Here is a 23495-nt window from a genome sequence, read left to right as displayed (position 1 = left end):
GATAAAAGTAATAATTACTGTTCATTGCTGACTGCTCTGTCCCAGTGAGAGGACAAATAACTCTAGGGGTCATTTACCCTTTGTAAAGCTGGCCCGCTGCCGGCTGGTTGATAGCAACAGAACACGGTAGCACCACAGGTGCGTTTTCTTTCTCATCTTAAAGTGTGTGGTGCTGACGTACTGCCTCTCTCTGTAGGATATCATACCTCAACCGTTATTAGACCAGTACTTGTCAATGACCGACCCAGCTCGAGCCCAGACTGTTGATACTGAAATAGCCAAGCACTGTGCCTACAGTCTTCCTGGGGTGGCCTTGACGCTGGGCAGGCAGAACTGGCACTGCCTGAAGGATACGTATGAGACGTTGGCCTCAGATGTACAGGTAAAAAAAAAAAAAGTTTATTAATGATAAATCAGAATTTTGAGTAGCTTTTTTGTTCAATTTGTTACACTGAAGGTATAACTTCGTATACTTTCTTATAAGGGTAGTTCAAAAGTGTCTTTATTTTAGTTATGGTGCCTAATCTAGTTCACTTCTTAAACCGTTTGCAGTGGAAGGTGCGTCGGACGCTTGCTTTCTCCATACATGAACTAGCAGTTATTCTGGGGGACCAGCTAACAGCTGCTGATCTGGTGCCAATTTTCAATGGATTCTTGAAAGATCTGGATGAAGTGCGTATTGGTGTCCTTAAACATCTGTATGACTTTCTAAAGGTAGGAAAGTGTAACTTAATTTCTCAAGATAAATTTTTTTCCAACTCCTTTATATTAAGAGAGTTTTTTTAATGACATGTTGCGGGTATTAATATCTAATTATTTGTTTAGTTTTGTGCAATAATGCCATTTTGTCTGTGTGTCTGTTGCTTTTTTTAAGTTGCTCACTTCTCTTCTGTTTGATATCCCAACAAAATATCAAAACTGAAAGCCCTCTGTAAATGCTCCCAACTCTTGTAAAGGAATTAGTATTTTGTGCAGTCCAGGTGGAAAGTTGGACCATTAGCAATTTGTGTTTGGCTGGGAGAAAAGAGAGCAGATCCTGGGGGGCTGCTGCATAATAAACACAAACCCTTAGTTTTCAGTTCCTCAGTTTATGCCCGGGGTGGTGCTTTGGCGGGATCCTTGCAGAAGTGGTGATATCCTGTACTTTTTTGGATGTCAGTCCTGTGTATCCAGGCACTCAGCTGGTTGTGTGCATTTTTAGTAAGCATCTTGCGAATGATCAGTTGCGTTCAAGTAGGAAAATGCACGCAGGTGTAATAGAGTAATACATCAGAGAACTGCAAGTATTGAATTTTATCACTTTTATACTAGTAACATGTTTCCGTTAGTTACTTCATGCAGACAAAAGGCGAGAGTATCTTTACCAGCTTCAAGAATTTGTGGTGACTGATAACAGCAGGAACTGGAGGTTTCGTTACGAGCTGGCAGAGTACGTAATTTTGTTAACTTTTGATTTTTAATCTACATTACTAACTTAGAAATAAGTTAGCATGCCTTTAATTAGGAGCTAAAAGATTGCCACCGTTCTGTATTAAGGAACTGAATTTAAAAGCCACTGGCTGTTGGGGTTTTGGGGGGGACTTTTTGGGGGGCTTGGGGGAGAGGAGGGTTGACAAGTTGTGTTGTAATCAAGCGTGACTGAAACTTAAATGTCTGTGATTGTACCAAAATGTATGTCTCGTTTGCTTGCAGCTTGTGAAATATGACAAGCTGATAGATATTGTTTAGTGAGGTTTCAGATTTTATTCAGTTCTAGGCTGCCTTGTAAAAATCAATGAAATGTATGTACAAAGTCACTCTTTCTAATATGTATGAAAGAGAAAACAGTACTTAAAAATAGTTTATTCATTTGGTATTTCGCTATGACTGGGTGTATAATGGAGATCATAGAATCATAGATAGAGTAACATCCTACAATTCTTCTGCAAGCCCTGTTGATACTTAAAGCACCCAAAGAACGTTTGTAGGCACAGTTTGCAGCTGAAGTCTGACCTTTGTGTTTATCTCCCTGCTTTGTCTGGGCTGTTGAGGATTTACTCGCCCTTTGTAGTTTGGCACAACAAACCAGACCTCACCCCGCTCCTTGGCGTCTTAGTGGCAAGTTGGCACTTGGGTGTTGGTGTGCACACCAATGGTGTGCAGATCTATCCAAGATAGAAACCGCTTTCTGAAATGTATATTTCTACACCAGAGTGACTCTTTGCTTTTACTTGACAAGAACGTACAGGCTATTGGTCTGAAGTTGCAAAGGAATTTCTCGTTGTACTTCTTTTGTAGTTATTTGGGAGAATTTTGATTCGTTGTTACATCTAGTTTGTATACGAGTTTTTCTTGAACTCCTTGATGGATTAAAGAAAGCATGAACTTCTTTCATACGTGTGTGTGCCTCTGTAAAGTAAAGAGAAGAACAAACTGTTCAAGTGCTTTGTAATAGCCATGGTATTTTCCAGCCTCCAAATGGTCCTTCCCTACCTTTAGCAGAAGGTATAATGGCAGCAGTTAGTGTTGTGCTTGCTAGAGTTAATGACTTTCTCTGTGTTTCAGGCAGCTGATCCTGATACTGGAGCTCTACAATCCCAATGATGTCTATGACTACTTAAGACACATTGCACTGACTCTCTGCTCCGATAAAGTTTCAGAAGTTCGGTGGATCTCCTTCAAACTGGTAGGGGCTTTAGTTCACTTCCTGGCAGGAGAGGAGGAAAGTGATCCTTGAGAGGGATACCTGAAATCACAATGTTTTCTTTCAGACAAGTAGGGCGAATAGAGACATATTTTGATAAACATGGTAAAAAATATGGAAAAAAATTAAATGAAAACTTTTATAACATATTTTGAGATGTCTGCCTTCCACAGATCTTAACATCTTTCTCTGTTGGTTGTATGTGAATGATAAATGTATTTTCACCTGGATGAAAACCAGGATATAGAAGATTTGAGAGACCTTCCCCCAGTTGTTTAAAAAAACCAAAATTACTGATTTTTCCTCAAAAACTGTATAATTTATAAACTTCATGATAACTTCATCATCCCATAGATGTCCCGAACACGTAGAAAGATTTTTTTTTTTCTTCTAATTTCTTCTTTTTCCTCATGGCACCATGGAAAGGGGCATTATTTTAATGGTTGCTTTAATTTCTTTTAGTGTTTTTTGTTTCAACTGAACAATCAGCTTTTTAAAGCTTAATCTTTCTTTTCTGCAGAATAAGCACAGTAATTAATTCTGCAAGCACAGCTGATGACACTGAATACACTTTTTGGTGTCCCTTTTTAGGATTTAGATGAAATGATGCTTTTTTAACATTCTGAGAGCTACAACTTAAGTCTCATCTTTCCCCCCCCCCCGGCCCTTTCCTTGTCTTCACAGGTTGTAGCAATTCTACAGAAGTTCTATGCAAACAATGCAAGTGCACTGGGATTGAATTTCATTAATGAACTTGTAGTGCGGTTTCGTCACTGCTCCAAGTGGGTTGGAAGACAGGCTTTTGCCTTCATTTGTCAGGTTGGGATGTTCTCTCTCTGCATTTCTATGTGTACCTTGAATTTGGAGCCAGTTTGAGGCTTTACAGCAATGTGGGCAAAACTGCAATTTGGACTCTCAATTGTTTTGTCATTCTTTGGGTTCTGTGATGCTGTGCGTTGATGAAAGGTGGTGGCAGAGTTGGCCTGGTCTCAGCCCTAGCACATGGCTACCCAGTTCTGAAGCTGTAGTTCTGGTTTTGTTCTGTGCCTCCAGCTGAAGTAGCCGATCCTGGTACTTTTCTGGCATCCTGGTAGCAAAGTCAAGAATTAAGTCTAAAACTGAGATGCATTTTGTAATTCTTCACTGTGTGAAAATAAAGGTTCACAAGAGCTCTTCAAACTGCCAATGGGTGCTAGATGCCAGGAACTATTTCCCTCTGTTCTTTCCACTTACGCACCCGCCTCAAATGCAGCAATGAGGAGCAAAGGTTGTTTGTCAAAGGCAAAAGGTTGACAACAGGCCAAGAAAGCAGTATTTCCTAAAATATAATTGAAAGAAAGTTATCTGCTCCTGTTGGGTGATCTTCAGATGAACTTTAGAATGCTGAGACATGTTTTCATAACAGTATTTCAAAGGTTGTACTTATTTCAGCAACATAGGGTGTAGTTGTTCAGAGCTGAACACTGACTTTTTGTGATAGCCAGACTAAATTAAGGACAAGATGGAAAGGAATAGCGAATATGTATTGTTAACATAAATCTTGCTTTCTCCTGTTTTGTGTTTATCCTGTAGGCTGTAGTAGAAGAAGAATGTATGCCTGTCGACCAGTTTGTTGAACACTTACTCCCCAGTCTTTTAAGTCTTGCTTCAGATCCTGTGCCAAACGTGAGGGTTCTGCTGGCCAAGGCTCTAAGGCAGACGTTATTGGAGAAAGGTGTGGTCGTTAATTTCCTTTGCAAGAACTAATGGCTCACGAGTGCTGTCTGTCCTCTGCCAGCGCAGTTCTTTATGAATGGGCTCGGCAAGGGAAAAGGCTGTTTGGTTTTGTTTATACTGAAAACAGAACTGCACATAGTAATCTGGGGTACTGCATTTAAATTCAGGTTTAGGAATATAGGGTTAGGAATGTATACTGTAGCGGCTGTTCTGTCTTAGACTATTCGATCATCATCCCTAAAGGGCCCGGCAGCGGGAGCGATGATCTGAGCGGTATCTTATTCTCCCGCTGGAGGGCAGTGACGTCCTTGGGTACGGCCTGTGCTGCGTGTTGCTGCCCGCCGTTATTTTGGTATCCACGGCGCGTGTGGCAAATACGCTTTTCTTAAGCATCACATTAGATTATTTTGATATATTTCAAGCCTTCAGATGAAATGTTAGGCCTCTTTCTGAACTGGTTTGCTTTGTTGTTTTAGTTTTAAGCTAGCAGTTGTACTAGGAAAGAATGTAATTTTGGATGCTGCTACAATTTCCTGTGTTACAATTCCTTAGAAACAAACAAAAAAAATCAGATGATCTCTGATTATTTAAAGGAAGATGCACAGAAATACTCTCCTAATTTTTTTTTCAGAATAAAATACGGGGAATGTTTTGTAAAGCATTGTGCAGTGGCAGCTTCCTGAGCTTGCTTTTACTTGTTGATAGATTCCTATGCAGGGCTCAGCAAAAAGAATTTCTCTTTGAAATACTTAAGTATGTGATAAAATGAGTCAGCAGCAGCATATTTCTCTTTCTCTGTCAGCTTCCTTAGCTCAGTGCAGTTTCTTGAAGGAGCCTTATAAATTGGATGAGCTACCCCAGATGTTTTTGGAATTCTCTGCATTTCTGCACTACTTACACCCTAGGGTTTATTCTTTTGGCTTTGATTAAAATTGTCTTTTTCTCCCCTTTATTCTAGCTTATTTTAAAAGTGTTGGAAATCCCCATCTAGAAGCTGCAGAAGAGACCATTCTAGCCCTGCAAGCTGACAGAGATCAAGATGTGTCCTTCTTTGCCACCATAAAACTAAAACAGGGTGCCATGGATAATACAGCCATTGACAAACAAAACTAATGTGGTGTTCTGCAGTAAATGCTGAACATCAGAACGGTTATTCGCCTTGTGGGTACGGTTGGTATGAATAATGTGGACAAATAAGAAGGTTTTTGTTACCTACATGAGCTGGAAAGGGTCTGTTGAGAAATGTTGCGATCTTCATCTCATGGCCACCTTTCATCTACAGCTGTGTGTTTGTCTGATGTGCATGAGTAATTAATTTTGGTTTTCACTTTGTAAATGCGGGTGATAACTCTGATCTTGTGTGCAGTTAAGTATCGTATGTAAAGTCTTACACCATACGCAGTGTTTCAGTGTAATTGGAATTCATATTTCATTTTTTAACAAAACATTTCCAGTAGTAGAGCAGTCTGCTATAAGCTTAAAATGGTTTCTTAATCTTAAAAGCTGATTATAGCAAACTTAAATGAAGATATTCTTTCCTCACTTCTATTGTAGTTTTTGTATTGTTTCAAGTATTACATTTTAACTGAAAAAAAGTGTATATATGTGAATAGTTTTGAATTTTTAACAAAAAAAGGATGAAGAACTTAATTCTGTGTCAGTGGAAAAAAGCTCAAAAATCATTTCATTTTATGAAGTAGTTACTCTGCTAGAATTAAGGCATGGTTCATTTTTAGTTAATATAATGTGATGTTTTTCAAAGCACGGAGAGCTCAAGATTCTTTGTATATTGTGACTTTTCTATTAATTTGTTATTTCTGGGCTATACCCTTACAGCTGTTAACCGTGTCTGGTTTCGTTACTCCTGGCTCTGGTAGTGGTAGGTAAGCTTAGTTTCCCAAACTGGCCATTTCTCGTTCTGCCCGAGCAAAGTTCACTTTGTTGAAGGGATTCAGTTCCTGCCGCATGTGCTGGATCTGTAGGAGGGGATTACAGAATTTTAGACTCGCGTTTTTGGTTGGTTGGGTTTTTTGACATACGAACATCATTTGAAAAACACCTTTTAACTGGTCCAACATTCAAAGCCTGAGCAGCCTGCTACTTTGTTCCTAAGAAACAAAGGACCTCTAAATTCTGAAAATCCCTAAATGACACATGCTCAGGGGAAAGGTGTTGCTGCCGCTTGCTCTGTGACTTCTGCTGGTTGCACGGTAAGGGTTGGGGCAAAGAACAAAGGAAGGTCACTGAGATCCTTACGCTTAAGGAGGATGTTTTCTTTGCGTTTAAACAGGTGTTTGGGAAGAAAGAAAGAATAAACAGAGAGAACACGGTTCTGTTAATAAAATCTGATAGCTTCTGACCAGTTTGAAAAATTATAAAACCGATACTTTTTGGTGGATGCTGTCTTCTGTTGTGTCCCAAATCCACAGATAATGTGGGGCCTGGAAAATACAGAGTCTTACTTTTTTAGATTGTGGATTGGAACTTTGTCCTGTTAAAACCTAATGCTTAAATACTAAAGAAATGGTTTCATGGAGTAACAGTTACTTTCTCTTTGTGAACACAATACTTCATCGTAAATAGACCTGTGTAAATATTTCCCATTATTTCACTGTTATACTAGTAAGTAGTTCACATGGGTGAAGGTTTTTACAGAAATTACTTTTTTCTTTTTTGTTTTGTTTTAAATCTAGCTTGTCTGCAATACAGCAAGTTGGTTCCTCGGCTGGGTTCTGTATTTTTGGAGGGCTCGGTTTTGTAGAAGTTTGTTTAATGAGTCTTGTATTATAATATGTACAGTATTTGTAACAAATTGTTTTCTCGTGAGATCACAATATGCTTTTGGAAGTTGCAGGCAGAATTATACCACTGCTGTCACTGCTTTGCAGCAAACACTATAAGCTCTGTAAACTCTGCAACGTTCTACGCTTAATCTTTTACAATTTTTTTATAATTTAAACTAAACACTTCTTCAGTACAGACTTTTTATGATTGCAGTTTCTTAACAAAAAGACCTCGCAAGTTAATTTTTTCTAGTTCTAATATCTTTTTCTAATGCTGGCATTATACTGGTATTTTCTAACAGTTCAAATTTTCTAAGGCCTTTCTGACAAGGTTTTACTTCTGTTTTTTATTATCAGTTAATTAAATTTCTCAGCACTGAAGAAATTTTTTTATGTGTGTGTATATGTAAGTATGTTTGAAATGTACTGTATAGAAATTAAATACTTTGAACATTAACCGAAGCCAGGTTTCTGTTTGCCAGATAATCTTAAATAGTTAACCTTTACTTGCAATAATGCACTGGAGAACACACGCTTCCCTGTGTGTTGGCATGTTTGGTTAGTGCTCATCAAGAGTTTTTCATTAGAATTTGTGTCGACAGTAAGCCACCAGCTATAAAAGTTCACTAAAAGGCTAAACAAAGTTTTTGCTTTTAACAATTTGTTGGTACCTCTCTGGCTCCAGAAATCACGTCTGCTCTAATGATACGATTCCAGTAGAGCGACTCAAAACTGGTATTAAACCTCTATAGTTCACGCACGAATGGAGGCACGTCATGGGTTTGGGGTGGCGTTTTTGTAGGCAACGTGCAGGTCTAGTAAACAGATGTACCCTCTACAAGGTTTGTCTTTTGGGTTCAGTTTTAAACTAGAAATGGTTTCAGCATGACTAAAGACTGCACTTTATGTCTTGTACTAGACAAATGTATGCAATGATGAGTAAAGCGGTGTGTTCGCATACAGTTCTCTGGGTTGTTTAAATTATGCAAAAATACGTATTTTAAAAGACAGATGGAGTGAAGTTAGGTTGTTGATCCACTTCCACAACAGCAATAAGATACCACTTCTAAACATTTCTAGCTAAGGAACATGAAAATAACATTAGTGGGTGCAATACTGCTGTGATGTTACAGGAAATTACCAAGCGCTTGTAATCCAAAGCCCGTTAGTCTCATTGCAGGACTCTGACCGGCCGGGATCCCGGGTGAGACGCTCGGTGCGGGGCAGGTGCCGCCCGAGCACGGCTGTGTCTGTACACGGTGGGTAGAACCCAAGTGAGTGGGGACACTCTGGAAGTGTCATTCATTTGTCAGAACAGAGAATCTATGTAACTTCCTATTTCTATTTATCTCAATAAATCCTGTGACTGTTTTATAAACCAACTTGTGGTAACTTTTGTCATAAGCGGTGGGATGTGAGTGTATTCTGTTGGTTAACCTCCCTGGCAGAAACACTGTCATCTGTCAAACCAGGGTTGAGCCTGGAATTCATCATACTGCGTAGTAAAAAATGCTACATGCCTGAAGATCTGAAGTAGCTCTTCCTGCACTTTTCCTTGAAGTGAGTGTGCCAAAAGTGCTTAGAAACTAAAATTGTTCTATCAGAACTGATATTCTAACAAGGTATATTTTAAATGAAGAGAACTTGCGCGTGCTGGGTGATATTCAGATCCTTATCTTAAATCCTTCCCTCTCCAGACTCCAGCCTGGAAGGACATTCTGGGCTGTTCTTTCAGTGTGGTGTTGCTCTTGGACATCCTACATTAATAACTCCAAGTAGTTGTTAAATCCTGGGGAATGTGTGTGGGGAATGAATAATTGACACCTGACTGCTTGGTTTTGCTTCTCATCTCAGGAGTCTTCTCTATCTTCCGCTGCTGCAGTCACCCTTTTGGCTGTTTCAGACACTCCCTGGCTGCTCCATCCCGTGCTCCACGACTGCTGCCAACTGCTCCAAGGAGCACCCGGCCTCCCCCGTCTCTGCAGGACTTTGCTGGTACACAAGTGAGGAGAAGGGGCAGTCCCTGCACCCCTGGTAACGCCTCCCCCGACGCTTGGAGTTAGGGCATAAGGCCCTTATGTAGTAAACTGGAAACACGAATTAAATTGCCATATGCTCTTTTTTGATTACGTGTCAGACTAAACATGTAGACTGAGATCTAGACTTCAACAAAGAAAACACTGGCCATGCTGACTCCAGAGTAAGAACGGGACTCGATACACAACAGTACCAAAATCAAGAATCAGAAGAGATTCCCACTTCATCCGCTTTACCTGGTGCTAGCTTACAGAACACCTTGAGTTTGCTATCATGCCGAGGCTGATTAGTAAGAAAGCTTTGATTTTTACCGAGCAAATAGTTTCTGTGGTGCTTTGATAGAGGGCATGCTGCTTTCTTGATTTAGGACTGAAACGTTGTCTCAGCAGAAGCACAAGGCACTCTGGCTGATTGGTACTGCAAACCTTCGTGCCTGAACAGATGTGGTCATGAAATATCCTTTGGCACCTTTCATGAAGAAGCATTATCTCTGTTGCCCTGGCCGACTTCCAGCCTGGCTAATCCCATTCTGTTCCTCTGTTTCCTCAGCCACTGCCAATGGGTACCGCAGGGTTCTTTGCTTCCTTTCGTTAACTGGTGTGTAGTGTTGCAGTTCGCTGGCAAGCAGCTGTTCTGCCTTGTGCCACAAATGGCTTGCATTTTGCTATTGGGCAAATTGGTTTTGTTCGGTTTTCCACCATATTTTGAGTTCCCTGTGTATTAAAGATTCTTCCTACTCAGTGTAGAGCAGGAAACAGAAGGACGTGCCACAAAGAGAAATGGTCTCCTTTGAAATGAAAAGTGTATTGGCATAAGGGCCCCACAAAAAGCTTGTTGACGCTGTTGATTTTCAAATGGAAAACTCCGTTCTTTTTAAGAAATAACCATACAGCTGCTCTGATAATGTGCTTCCAGTTACTAGATGAGAAAACCATGGTGTGCTGTGGAAGATGCAGCCCAACGCGGAAATGGCTTCTCGAGAAGAACAGCAGCACAAGGCACCTGGAAAGTGTTCCTAAGAGACCTCTCAGCGGCGCTTAGAACTGATGTGTTTGGGTTTATTACCCAAAAAAAGATCCTTCTGGGAAAGAATGTGATACAGGACTGTTTCCTGAGGCAGCTTAGGTTTATGAGTTGCCTCCTGGAATAAAGGCCTGAAGTTCTGTCTGCCTCCCAAGGAACCTGGGCTTAGGCGGCCAGTGCTGGCTGGCCTTGTACTCTTTCCCCAAAAGCTCCAGTTTCCGACCCGGTTAAGAGAAGGATGAGGACTGCAAAGAGAAACAATTATTGGAAGATTTTGTGGTGCTTAATAACTACATACAAAAGGAGAACACAAATTAATGTCCCCTCCGAGGGATGGCTATGGAGAAATACTATTACACAGCAGAGAACCAAGACGGGGCAGAAGAATAAGAAACAAGCAGGTGTCCTGTAGTTGATCTTGGCATGATTCATGCAGTGTGCAAGCATCCCCTAAGCATAGATATGAGACTGCGGATGCCTAAAGAGAATCAGACCAGTCTTTTGAAAGATACTAAAAAGTTTGTGTTTATTTTGCAGCCAGCCCACCTGGGAGTTACAGAGCACTTTGTGGGCAGCACGCCACATCAGAGCTACCGGCACCAGGGCAGAACATGGAATGGGCAGCACACCCAGCTTTTGCAGCACTGTTTGTTGCCAGCCACAGAGGTCACGTTGAAACAGCCAAGTTTCTCCTGAGACATGGTAATATTCTTAGATAGAACAATCTTCTCTGGCTGTAACTGCACAGCATCCTGCTTACCCAGGCCGTAGAACTTCACCCACATGGCCTCACATATTCTGTATTTGAGGCGCAGAATGTATTCAGTGTGCCAGTTCTGAGGTAGACTTGGTGACAATAAAAACTGTTGTTCTTGCCAAGTGTAATGACTTTTGGTGTTAGAGAAACTCATGTGGGAAAACAGGATTCTGTTTTTTTACTTCCCTCTTTGAGTCTCACTTATTTATTGCCATTTTATTATTACCTAGAAATGCTTAGGTTTTTATCAGTCCTGTGCACTGCTTTATCGGCTGGCCACTGAAACGCGAGATTGTGAGCACAAGTTCTGTGGCTCTGACATTCGGGTTTTTTTGTTGTTTTGCAACTAAATAAGCCTTATTTCCCTAGAAATCTGCACAATAGACAGTCCTCTGGGTCGGCTGAGGTCACTTGATTGTCCTGAATGAAAGGGCACGTGTCAGTCACGTTTGTTATCATCGAAAGTGAGTGCTGAGGAGGAAATCCCACCTTGTCTGCGGTGCTCCCTTCAGTCCAGGTTCTTGAGCCTGGCCTCCCCAAAGTTTGTCCCTGGCAGAGGACGTTGTCATCTCCCAATAAGTGAGAGCCCCCAGTGCAAAAGCAATGGCAATGCCCCGCTGCGGCAAAGCCAGGGCTGTCCCCATGACTGGGACAAAGGATGTCCAGTCCAGTGTGTGAGCTGCGGGCTGGAGCATTGCTTCACTGGACAGGTTGGTTAATTCCACTGATTAGATGTGACTAAAACAAACTGCATCTGCCTTCAGAAAAAAATTGTGCGTTGTGGCCCGCAGGTGGCATTACCTCCTTTCCTATGCCTTGTCATACGGGACCGTGTATGATTTTTGGCAGGTGTGGGTTTGCAGGGCAAAGCCCCGCTGCAAGGACCATCCTTAAGGTCACGGCAGTGCCATTGGACCGAGCCGCTCCTTGGCGCGAGCAGTGAGGACCGACCACGGCAAGCCCAGAGGTTGCGACCGCACCAAGGTTTGTCCCAGCGGAGGATGGGACCCCTGCGCTCTGCCACCCGCCGCCTGGGGGACCAGGCCTTGCAGCAGGCGTCTGTCCTACGCCCTGAAATAGGTACTGACTCGCCTTGTTCTGGGAGACTTCAAGGGACAGTCAGTAACGTTCCCAGGGACCCACACTTCAAATATAGGTCACTGGGTGGGATTTGCAGGTTTTAGTTATGAAATAAGCTCACGTACTGGTGATGCTGCGGTGAAGATGACAACTACTTGACAGCACAGCTCTCAAACATGCTCTTAATTTGTAGCTTAAGTATTTATAACGCTGTTCCCTAGCCAGACTGGCCATTTGGTTAATTCGGTTTGTAGGAGAGCTCGAGCCTGTCTGCAAGCTCTCTTTGGAATGCTCCGTGCTAGGGTAATTCCCTAATAGTTGGCAACAGACCAGGGTGATACAGTTTAATGGGTATTTCAGGGGACTGGAAATCCCCAGATCTTTAATGCAGTTCTGGCCCTGACTGGCTTTGGCTTTATTGCCTCTGGCAGATCAGCTAAGGGTTATTTTATAAGTAGGGCAGTTTGTCTGCCGTGGAAGGGCGTAGGCAAAGTTGATGTGCATATAAGTGGCTAATCGTGATTGCCCAGTGCTTGCTTAGTGTCTCCCCCGTTTTAAGGCTCGGGGCTTTGAAGGTTGGGATTTCCTGAAGCCAGTGATGGGGTGAAGGGACTTGTCCATCTACTTTCAAAGTTTCTTAGTATCCTAGATTCCTTACATGCTTTAGAAATAAAAATACTACTTGTGGTCTCTTTATGCCTCTATGATCAGTAGAAGGAAGCTGAGCTTCTGGTCTGTTTCCTGAGGGCTTACTAAGGACTCGGTTTCCATTGCTTTGCTTAAAGAGACATTTTTCCAAAGAGCTCAGCGCTTAACTTCCAATTAACCAGAGAAGAGGTGGTTCTGAGTGGGAACTGAGCACTCCTGAGAACTTGGCCCACTGCCTTTTTACTTGCAAAGCCCCCTGCGTAGCCAGGAGACTCTACAAACAGCTATCGTGAGTGGTTCTTGTTTCCTTGTGTCCGAGCATTTTTCTTTAACTGACACCAGGACTGCTACGTAAATATCCAGGTAACTAGTGAATTTTGGCCTCAATACTTAAGTTTGTGTTCCAGATCAATGCCTGGGAGTAGCGATATCCACAATGTGATAAAAATCAGCATCCTATGGTGCAGCGTTGTCTTTTATGAAGAGGTGAAATGTGGATCAGAAAGATGCTGGCTGTGAACTTGGATACCTTTAGTTTATATCCCTTAAGGGAGAGATTGTGGCTAATGATGCGGACAGAGTTGACTCGAGTGCCCCAATGACAAAGCTTTGCTTTGTGTGCACCAAACGAATGGAGGCAAGTTACAGAGACCCAGTTTTGTAGGAAGGGCTGCAAAGCAGGACTCTCTAGTACCCAAGCAAAGGTGTGCCCTATATTCAAGGGGATCTGAATAAAGTTCCCATGTATATTCCTTGTCAGATAGTCCCAGACGGAAATGCAGCGTGTTGCTCACGCACGGTAAGTGTGACAGGACAGGTGTCCAGGCATGGGGCTGCCCAGCTCAAAGACAGATAGTTTAGTCTGTCCAGGGAATGGTTTCCCTGTGCTCACAATCCTCAGCTGCCTGGGAGCAAGTCCTTAAGCCTAGTTTCCATGTTAGTAAAGTTGAAATACTAACCTGGAATGCTTTCAAAATGCGGCTGCATCCCCTAAACGCTTGCCTGCCTCGCTGAGGGTGGAGGGAGGGATGGGTGCCTGGTCTGAAAGCAGGGCGTTGCGCCTTCCGCGGGCGCTCCACTGGATGGTGTGCTGTTCTGAGAACCGCGTGTGTGAACCAGGAATGGAGACTGAGAAATGAAAAACAGACTCAATCTCTGTGCCATCGAAGAACATCCCTTCAGCTTTTTCTGTAAACTGAAAAGGCTTTGGGGCGATTGCTTTATTTCTTTGTTGCAATTGCTTTCCTTTCCTTGAGTTTAAAAGATTGCAGCCTAAAGGGAGAATCCCCAGTTGCTGGCTGGAATTGCCTGAATTTGCAGGCGTGGGGAGATGGGGCAGTCGGCAGGAGAGGGCTCGTGGCGGGACGTGCTGCAGGACACGCGTGTCCTCTCATCCTCATTCATCACCCACAAAAAACAACCCATTTGCTTTTCTTCAGCCACATCTTCTCAGTTGCATCCAGTTGCGACTTTCAAAGGCAGCAATCCTGTATTCCTTCTGAATTGATATTTGTACTTAAAGTCTCTCAAATCTAAGATGATAAATACCTCTTACCTTTCAGTTCCTTATTTTAATCAAGTAATAAAGCAAGGTCCAGAACTTCAGGTTACGGGAAGTACCACATCTGAAGGCAGTTTCTGTGATTCCGGAGGACAGGTGGCAATGCTTACACACGTGACATCAGTCTGAACAAATGAGCGCGGAATTCCTTCGGTTTGAGGGGACACGTTCAAGGTATCGTTTAAACAAAGTTCACTCGAACAGGTTTTATGCTGATTATTAATTCTACGTGACTTAAATATATAGTGTAATAACTGCTTAAGAGAATGAGAAGATCACAAACTTAAAGTGATCAGTAGACGAGATATAAAAAGAAGGTGCTTCTGGCATTTTGCTGAGCAGTTGAATATTGCAAGCAGATCTATACAGAAAAGTCCTTAGAAATCCTTTATTCTTTCTTCCTATTGTCTGTCTGGACTGTCTAATCTGCACCCAAGCTTCCAGAAAAGGGGAGAGGATCTGTAATTGCTTTTAGACATTATGCAGCATGCTGCATGGCTCTGGGAAAGAACAGCGAATGTCATGGAAAGAATTGGGTGACCTCAGGACAAGGATGCCAGAATGGCAGGAAATTATGTAGTATGTGATTATGTAGTTAGGGACAAGTATTAGTATCAAGGATTTTTTGCTGGAAGCTGGAGACTCATCCTTTGGAAAAAACAGAAGTCACCAATTGTGTTGCAGCTGGCAAGTGGATTTTTGCACACCAGTCCAAAACTGTATCGGGACAAATTAGAAGAGAATTAATGTCTGGGTGAGACAAGGCCTGGATCAATGCGTGCTGTTCTGGTTAGGCGAGAAAGGTGAACTGAAGCCAGCAGAGAGCCCTGCATTAACCAGGAGAGGAGAGAGCTCCCCTTCCTGCGAGGGCCAGGAGAGCAGGGCACAGCTGAGAGGACGGACCATGCGAGGACAGTGTTGCTTTTTATCTAAGGCAATAAATGTCAGGGAGGTAAATAAGCTATTTATACTGAAAGAAGCTGCTGGGATAATACGATCAGAAATCAGAATACGTTTTGCAGCTCTTGTTAGGGAGGAGGAGTGGCGCAAAGAGACCTAACCGAACGTGCGCGCCTTTAAGTATGCTGTTGTGTGATACAATGGTCTGGAAAAGGGTTGGGGCTGGATGGCAGCATTGCTGGATGCTGATTTTATTTGTTGCACCATTGTATTTGTTGCTTAAAGTTTCTATTCCAAGGAATAAAAGCTGGATGTAGACAAAGCAGATAATATTGCCTGTCTTACAGTAAACAGCTGTACTGTAGCATGCACCAGAAATAAACACCAAGGGAGACCGCAGACCGAGATGCAAGGCTCAGGCAGAAATGTGCCTGTTGAAGAGACTGAGCCTCTGGATTCCTGAAATCTGTGCTCAGCTCTGCTGCTGCTTCGTATATATCTTGAAAATTTGATTTCTGTCTTAAATAGTACCAGGAATCCCTGTCAATGTTGTTTCTCTATTGCACTGGTGTGCAAAATCCTGTTCTAAAGGGAAGCTGTAATAACCTTTTCAAAGAAAGGAAACACAAGCACGTAAGAGACTTGTGTATCTTGCATTACAACCGTTTCTTTCTCCTCTTTATGTTACAGCACAGGGAAAGGATCAGAAGACTTTAGTGAGGTCTTGTTAATGAACTTTGGGATCCACAGATAAAAAAAACAGGGAGATCATTATGGAGAAGAAAATGCATTAGAAATGCCTTGAGTTTAATTATGCCCAGGGCAGGACAAATGTCACAACTGTCTTCTAATATTAAGAAATCCAAAGCAACCCTTTTGGAAGGACTGTGGTTCCCTTGGATGCAAAAGGCAGTAAGTTAAATAAAGATGACAAGCACAGGAATAATTCATCACACTTTCCTATCGTTATCAGCTTATCCCCTTTCCTTGCCTGGGCAGACTCCCAGTATTGCTCACAGCCGTCACGCCGACTGCCGCTCCCCAGAGCCTTGAGAAAGCGGAGGCTCAGCGAGCCTGAAACAGTGACTGGTGCCAGGGAGAGCCTGCGATGTCTCGGAACTGTCACCTTTCATGCTTTCAAACATGAGCCAAATGTTCCCCAAGCATCTCCCCTTTCTCTAGAAACGTTTCCAGTTTCACTTGAGTTACACCCCGGACTTGCTTATGTTTACTCTGTCCCTCCAAGCTCCTCCCGTACGGATGCTGCACAAGAGAAAAGCTTGGTACTGTTGCTAAAAGTGAGATGCTACGAGGACGTGCCTAGTGGTGACTGGATGTTTCTAGAAAGGAGTACAAGTGGAGCAGAGGCTTCGTTGCAACATGAATTTCCAGGCGTCTTGCTGCTTCATATCCCAAGGCCCGCAGGCGAATGATGCGTCTCGCTGGGTAATGTGCACTTCGCTGTAGGGAGCCGACGAGTCTCTCCCTCTGCTCCCAGCTCATAGTTCTGAAACTTCTTTGGTATAAAGTTTCTTTCAACATAGACAGAGATGCAATTTCTTTTAAAATGTGTCATTTATTGATAGAACTTCCATACCTGTGGGGTTATGGGCCCCTCCAGACTTGGGCAACACCTGAGTACAGTTTTGTGCTCGTGTGTTTTATCAACACTCCTGGAAGCATAACGCCACTATTGATCTTACCGTACTTGTGAGATACAGCCTACAGCAGACCTCCCTGTGGAAAATGAATATTGAAACTTGAGAGCAAAGACCCGTCATTACTTTGGCATTGCACGAATAACTTGTTAGCTCAGTGAATTTTTAAATAGAAAAACAGGGCAGGCTTGTTGTTTTACCTGTTCCATATTTATCAATGGACAACAGCAGTGCAGAACACTGTGGCAATCACTGCATTCATTTCTTAAAGTGAATCAAATGAACAGATATCGTTAAATGCCGGAGTACAATATAGCTTATAAAACCCAAGAGATATCAGGAAACTTGTACTGATTGGGCTCTTAGATGTTGTTTTCCTCTTGCTTAGGAAAAAGAATTGTAGTCAGCTTGCAATCTCCTCGACATTGTTCATGACGGAAGCAGACAAAAAGTACCAATGAAACAGAAGGGCTGCAATTTAGTTAATTTTATGCAAAACACAATCAGCATTCAAACTGGGAGTTACCAAGCAGAAATGTATTAACAGAGAAGCCAAAATATTCTCTGCGCATAAATCGTGAAATATTAAAACAAAATTTCAAAGAGACTCCTGGAACCCACATAACTATAGGCCAGAGAAGATGCAAGGCTGCAGTTTGAGGCTGTCAAAGTCACGAGGAGTTCAGAGAAGCCGTGATCAGATCCCGACACCCCAGGCCATGCCTCTGTATGGCAGGAACCAGGGCAGCTCTGGTGTGACAGAAGCCCCTGTATCCGTAAGGAAAAACAGAATCAACTTTTTCAGTAGAGTGATTAGAAGAGAGGGTGATTGCTTAGAAAAGGTGGTTGCAAAGGATCTACGCTAGGGAGAGGATAGAGCAGGAAGAGCAATAAGGAGGTAGCAAAGGACAGAGAAATGGAAAGCGCTGCAGATCAGCTGGGGAATGTAATTATGAAGGTGACAGCTGTGCGGGGATCTGCCTTCTAGTCCTGGACATCCCCAAATTGATGATGGGGGACACTGGTCTCCCATTTTGCATTTTACTTGGCATGATAGACTGCTGTTAGCATTGAAGTTAACTAAGCGGGCGCAAAATATTTTTGTACAGAACATACTCCCTTTTTTCCCAAACTTCATGCACTCTGCTGAAATTTTCTTATTAATCAGTCTTTGTGCCTCAAATCCCTGAAGGCTCCAGTCCAGTGTGCATGGTCTGTCTCTGTCTGTAGCAGAACCCGTGTGTGTATGCTTTCTCTGCCTTCATTTTTTGAATTTGCAGTGCTCCTTGAGTTGTAACCACCAACCGTGTTCAAAGACAACCGGAAGCCGGTTGTGAGCCATGTCTGAGGATCACGCTGACCACTGACGTTTAGAATGGATAGCGGTTTGCCGAGGGAAGCCAAAAGCTACTCACTTTCTACTGTGCTTCCAGCATCCCGTTTAGGTTGGTTTAATGCCCAACCTAGGCTGCAACTGAGGTTAGTGCTTTGGTTTTCCTTCAAGTTCCATTTCTCCATATGCTGTTCTGTTTGCAACGTTTGCTTGACATGATTGTCTGGTATGGTTTGATGGTGTTTTGCCAGAATTCCTGTGTGTACAGAAGCTAATAAAGGAACCGTCAACTCAGAAAGCCCATCTTAAAATGTGGTCCTACTGGCTTGGGATAAGAAACGCAGCGATCCCTTGCCCAAGCCTCTTCCGCGGAATCTGTGATGCTATTTCAATTCCTTTAGTTTCCAGTAACCAAACAACCACTGGGGTCAACCAAAAGTCAAGGTGTAAAAATTCATCACTGTGAGCCTCCTTTACCTATAAACTGGTTGTATGTTAGAGGAATGATCTGGACCGTAGCAGTTGTCTTACATCTCTTGATGAGTATTTGTATGCATAATTAAAATGTGTGTGTGTGTTTGAATTCCAGCTTGTATTGATTGGATTGGTCGGTGATAATAAACAGTATAAATAAATCTGATGGGAGTTAAAGCATTGATATGCTGTATGGGGGGAAAAAATTAAATTTAGTGCAGTGACCTTGAGCAGAATGTAATTTCGAAAGTACTTTAAATATGCTGATGACATAAAATAAGGCTGAAGAAGTTGGAGGGGCAGGAGGATAGGGGGCAGAGGAACAAAACAAACTCATTCAAAATTATTTGGATTTATCAGGATTACAGGCAGATATGTGGCTTAGGCAGTTAATTGTAGGGAAGGGTGAGGTAATGCGGCCGGGGACCGAAAGCAATCAGACTCCAGCCAGAGCGGGAGCAGTGTGGAATACAGATCAGAGCATGGCGAAAGGGCACATGCAGCACTGGGGGAAGTCTCGTCTAGGGTGAACAGCTGTCTTGATGCTTCGTAGGGAGCTCAGCTCTACAGCTGCGCTTGCTGCGTGGCTGAGAAATGGCTGGCCCTGCTAAAGACGTTCTTGTTCAGCGCTGTCAATCCAGGAACCGGCTTGTAAACGAGAGCGGGGTTTAAAATGACCTTTCTCTTTGAAGATCTCCAAATACAGTTGCACCTCTTTCTGGGAGGAAAGCAAGTAAAGCAAAGAGGAAGACGGAGGGAACATAGCCATGCCAGCGTGAATTAGAGGGACAGAATCAGGCCTTATCTGTTGGTGTACAAACACGCGGGAATCCTTTCATGCTGCTTTGACCAAGCCAAAATCCTTCAGAGGCTATAAGATGCACGGCTGCTTGTTGCAGATGAATAGAGAATCCAGCTTGTAATGTTACAGGAAACATGATCTGTAATTGAGCTGCCTAATAGTTCATCACACTGACTTTAGACTAGAAAAATAAAAAAAATATTGTTTTGGACTAATGAGCACCCTGTTGGGCCACAGTAAAGCAAAGAGAAATTGGTGAATCTTTCCAGTTGACTAATCTGGAGGTAGATTCCATGGCTTTGGAAGTACTTGTTTTATTCTCTTTTTTTTTTTTTCCTTCTTTTTTAGTTCTAATGTCTATTTCCATTTTTTAAATGTTTCATTCATTCATTAATGTTTAGAAGCCACAGCTGCATGTGTTATGCTTGTCATAGTTGAGTAAGGCAGTGAGGAACTACAGGGAAAACTGGACCGGGAAGGACAGAAGCTAAGGCAAGTCACAAATGATAACTTGATCTCATACCCTAATCCTTATGCCGTATCAGAATTGAGTCATGAATGAAGAGTGGTGAAAGAATCCTTGGGGAAATAAGAGATGCCCTTGGAATTCTTCCTTTTCTGAGTCTCCTCAGGCTTTTGTGGCCCCTGGTTAACATCTGCCCAGTTCAGTGTCGTGCCTGGGATGCTGGACCCATGCAGGATGTGCTCTGGGATGCACTCTGCCCTCACCCAGAGATGTGTCTGTTCCGGTGATTGCTTATGCTGTCGCAATAATAACAACGAAAGAACGCTGATCTCCACGTACTCGTACCCCATGCTTCTGTTACCCATTGGTTCTCCACAGCAAATGGTCAGTCTTTAGTTAGAATCTGCATCCTTGGAGTTTTGTTGCTAGTTTGGGCTGTTGTCACACACTTTAGCTAATACCCTCTAGTAATTTTATTTCTTATTCACATGCACACTTAATGTCCTTAGTCGTTAGACTGAAAAATGTTAACCTTGTCATAGTTAGTGACTGGAAGCAGAAAAGTCCATTTAATTCTCGGGGGAATGAATTCTAATTTTCTGCTTGTCAGAAAGTGACATTTTACATATTCTTCTCTTTTTTTTCCCACCAGTTTAGTGCTAAATTTAAATGTGTGTGTCATAGGAATAGACTTTTTGTCTGTGCTAAACACCCCAAAAGCCTTGGCAGGTATCCAGCGTGTGAGACTCTTGACCGATAGCTGCTGCTGGAGCTCATTTCATGCACTGAAGAGAACGGGAGGTGAGAATTAAAAGTTAGAGATAAGAGGTCGTCGCAGAGGGCACATCAGCATTGTACGTCAGAATGCATATTTTTTCCCCTGGAAGATATGGATGAAAAGCAGCTCATCTGGGATAAAATATCCAACGAAGAAACAAATTATGTTAATCAAGCAGGCTGGTACTACTATTTGTCATTAAGATGTGACACCGTCTTTTTAATGTCACAATCTACTGGGAGCCTTTGAAAAATGTACTGGTTGGAAGGAAGTTGTCTGCAGATATTGAGTTCACTGATCTATGAATGGGAATAACTTGTGTGTCTTGAAAAATAGATGGCATTTACGGCAAAGAGAAATAATCCTCCCACAGATTACAGCTGTTCACTGCATTGTTGTGCTGGTGGTCTTGTCTCATCAGTGGATATTTTATAAGGATTTTTTTTTTTCATACATATCCATAAGGCTGTTCTGAGGAGGGCATCGTGTGCTGGGAGCTGGATGCATTTTAAGAAAGAGACACCACTACAAAGAACCGAGTCTAAATTGTGAAGATGGATGAAGTAAAAATGAAGGATGGTTATTTTGCTTTTTACAGATGGGAACTGAAGCAGGGGAGGATGACTGTTGTGGCCCAAGTCACCCTGGGAATCTGTGGAATTGCATCCTGATCTTTGAAGTCCAGTTCCACTATCTTTACTATATATTGTCTTTCTGTTCCCTTGCTGACGAATGTAGATTTAATATGCACATGTGTAATGAGCCAAACATGTTCTGCATATGTTTACCCAAATTCTGACCTTAGGGACGTGAGGCAAGCTCTCTCTCATCTAGTTAGGAGTGCTTTCATGCCTGGGCTCAACCCAAGGACTGCAAAACAGTGTTGGCATTTAGTTTATGAAACTAAAGCCCCTCCTGGGCTTGAAGTTCAATTCATCTGCCTGCTTGGTGTTTGAACAAAGTCAAGCTTCTCTGTGAGCTCTGGAGAAGAGATGTCAGGCCAGTGGGTAACAAACTGCATGGCTGATTGTCTGACCTCTTGTGCTGTCTGTGCACCAGATGCTGATTAATGATTAGTGTGTAACAAATTAATAAATCAATACCATAAACAAATATACCATCCATTGCAGTGGCCTGTCAAATCTCTCTCTCCTCTGGGAGAAGAGAGACTTGCAGGCATGTATGTGAATGCCTCTGGACTACGCGCTATCTTGACACCTTGCAGATTTGATGTACAGATGAGATTAAGTGTATTCCATAGGTAATTTGGTATGTACTGAAAAAAACATTTTGAAGTTTCCTTGCTTACTTTTGTTCTATGCAGATGTTCTTGAAGGGAAGGGTGAGTGGTCAGCACAGTAAACGTGGGCTCAGGAGGAGCAAGTTCCCGTACAGCCCAGGCGTCTTGCCTTGAAGGGGTAATCCACACTAATTTCAGACAACTACCTTCGGAGTCTAAAGATAAGACCTTATTGCCCAAGCTCCCTCTGCAGCTTGCTGGAGAAAGCAAGGATACCATAGTGTATCACTCAAAGGTCTTAATTTGGATTCCAGTCCTGAATCATCATCAGAGACGTTTAAAATTAATCCCTGTGAAATATCAAACATTTTCTGACTTTAGTCTCTCTGTGCCACAATCAAGCAACAAAATGAGTTACTGTGTTGTCATCAATAGGCTGTTAGAATCACAAAACCTTTTGTGCATCTGGCCTTATTTTTCAGAAATAAAAACCACTTAAAAGTGTTGTGATGCGTTATGGAATACAGCTAATTAATGCCCTTGTAACAATCAAAGAGAGGTTCAGAGGTGGTTTCTGAATCTGTACAAACACCTCCAAATCCAGAATGGGACAGGGGCGTAAAGGATTCCTGATTGGCCTGACTGATATTTCCATTCTCCTTAAACAGGAAGCGTGTATGTACTTCTGTGCAGTTCTTTGGGCATAATTTATATATTCTAAAAAATACTAGGTGCATGGGTCCATAATTAGAAGGGACAATAAAGAAAAGCAGTTGATGAAACTGAATTATGCATAATAAAGCTGCAATTTTATAGAGAAGTCTGTACTCATCAGGAGATAAAGTGAAGCTTGCTTGTTTTATTGATGGTGTGAAAGAGCTGAGCTGGAACTACAGTCTTAAAAGCTTTAATATTTTCTGGTGTCTCACTGTATTACAAAGAACTTATTTCGTAACTCTTTATTTCATCCATTTGTGGGCCTTTCCTACAGCAGCACATCCTGCCCTGCACTCTACTCTTACTGGCTTCCTCTTCTTTTATGCTGTGCTGGCTCTGCAGGCCCTGGCTCAACTGTTGTCTGTGTTTAATTTAAGGAGCATTTTTGATTGAATATGGCTGTAAATCTATTCTCTGCATTTCGGACAGATATGAGTGTGCCTCACGTGGCAAGTTGATTAGAGGATCCGGGAGTCAGCTGAAGTCTACGTTCAGAACCATTTCTTAGCAGTACAGACCGGGGGAGGTTCACAATCCAGTCAAGTGCTGCCAGACAGTAGGTCTGATATATTTTATGTCAGATGTCCAAAACCCACCAGGTTTAGGTGAGACCAAGTGAACAAAACAACCTTTTGGAACCTGAGGTATAGCACGAACTCTGCAAACTGGCTGTCACCTGGCCCTACAGGGACCATTCAGGAGGCAGGCAGAGGCTTACAAGGCAACAGTGTGTATTTATCTACTTTTTCACATTACAAAATGTGAAAATCATCGCTACAGAGCCCTTCTTCAAAACCGAAAGAGATGTGGCTCATTAGGTTTGAGGACGCTTTCTCATA

The 23495-nt window shown here is 42.5% G+C and overlaps 1 protein-coding gene across 13 annotated transcripts in view; it reads left to right on the top strand.

Moving 5' to 3' along the window:
• The window catches only part of LOC134522262 (serine/threonine-protein phosphatase 4 regulatory subunit 1-like), a 52940-nt gene that overhangs the window by 18157 nt on the left and 11288 nt on the right, over window positions 1-23495 (top strand). For 2 of the 13 annotated variants that reach the window (XR_010073009.1, XR_010072998.1), the window contains 8 exons: window positions 197-382; window positions 553-714; window positions 1329-1429; window positions 2545-2665; window positions 3368-3502; window positions 4256-4397; window positions 5358-10944; window positions 11849-22457. Coding sequence is in view for 1 of the 13 variants with exons in the window: in XM_063349740.1 (XP_063205810.1) it covers window positions 197-382; window positions 553-714; window positions 1329-1429; window positions 2545-2665; window positions 3368-3502; window positions 4256-4397; window positions 5358-5512 (1002 nt within the window). In the remaining 12 variants the exon portion in view is untranslated. Of the gene's footprint in view, window positions 1-196; window positions 383-552; window positions 715-1328; window positions 1430-2544; window positions 2666-3367; window positions 3503-4255; window positions 4398-5357; window positions 11112-11848; window positions 22458-23495 lie in introns of those variants that run through there. The other 11 variants (XR_010073008.1, XR_010073002.1, XR_010073007.1 and 8 more) reach the window with 11 other exon arrangements.

This window comes from Chroicocephalus ridibundus, chromosome 12 (assembly GCF_963924245.1).
Source record: "Chroicocephalus ridibundus chromosome 12, bChrRid1.1, whole genome shotgun sequence".
NCBI classification, from domain to species: Eukaryota; Metazoa; Chordata; class Aves; order Charadriiformes; family Laridae; genus Chroicocephalus; species Chroicocephalus ridibundus.
The sequence above is the reverse complement of the archived record's forward strand: the minus strand, read 5'-3'. Positions and strand labels throughout refer to the sequence as shown.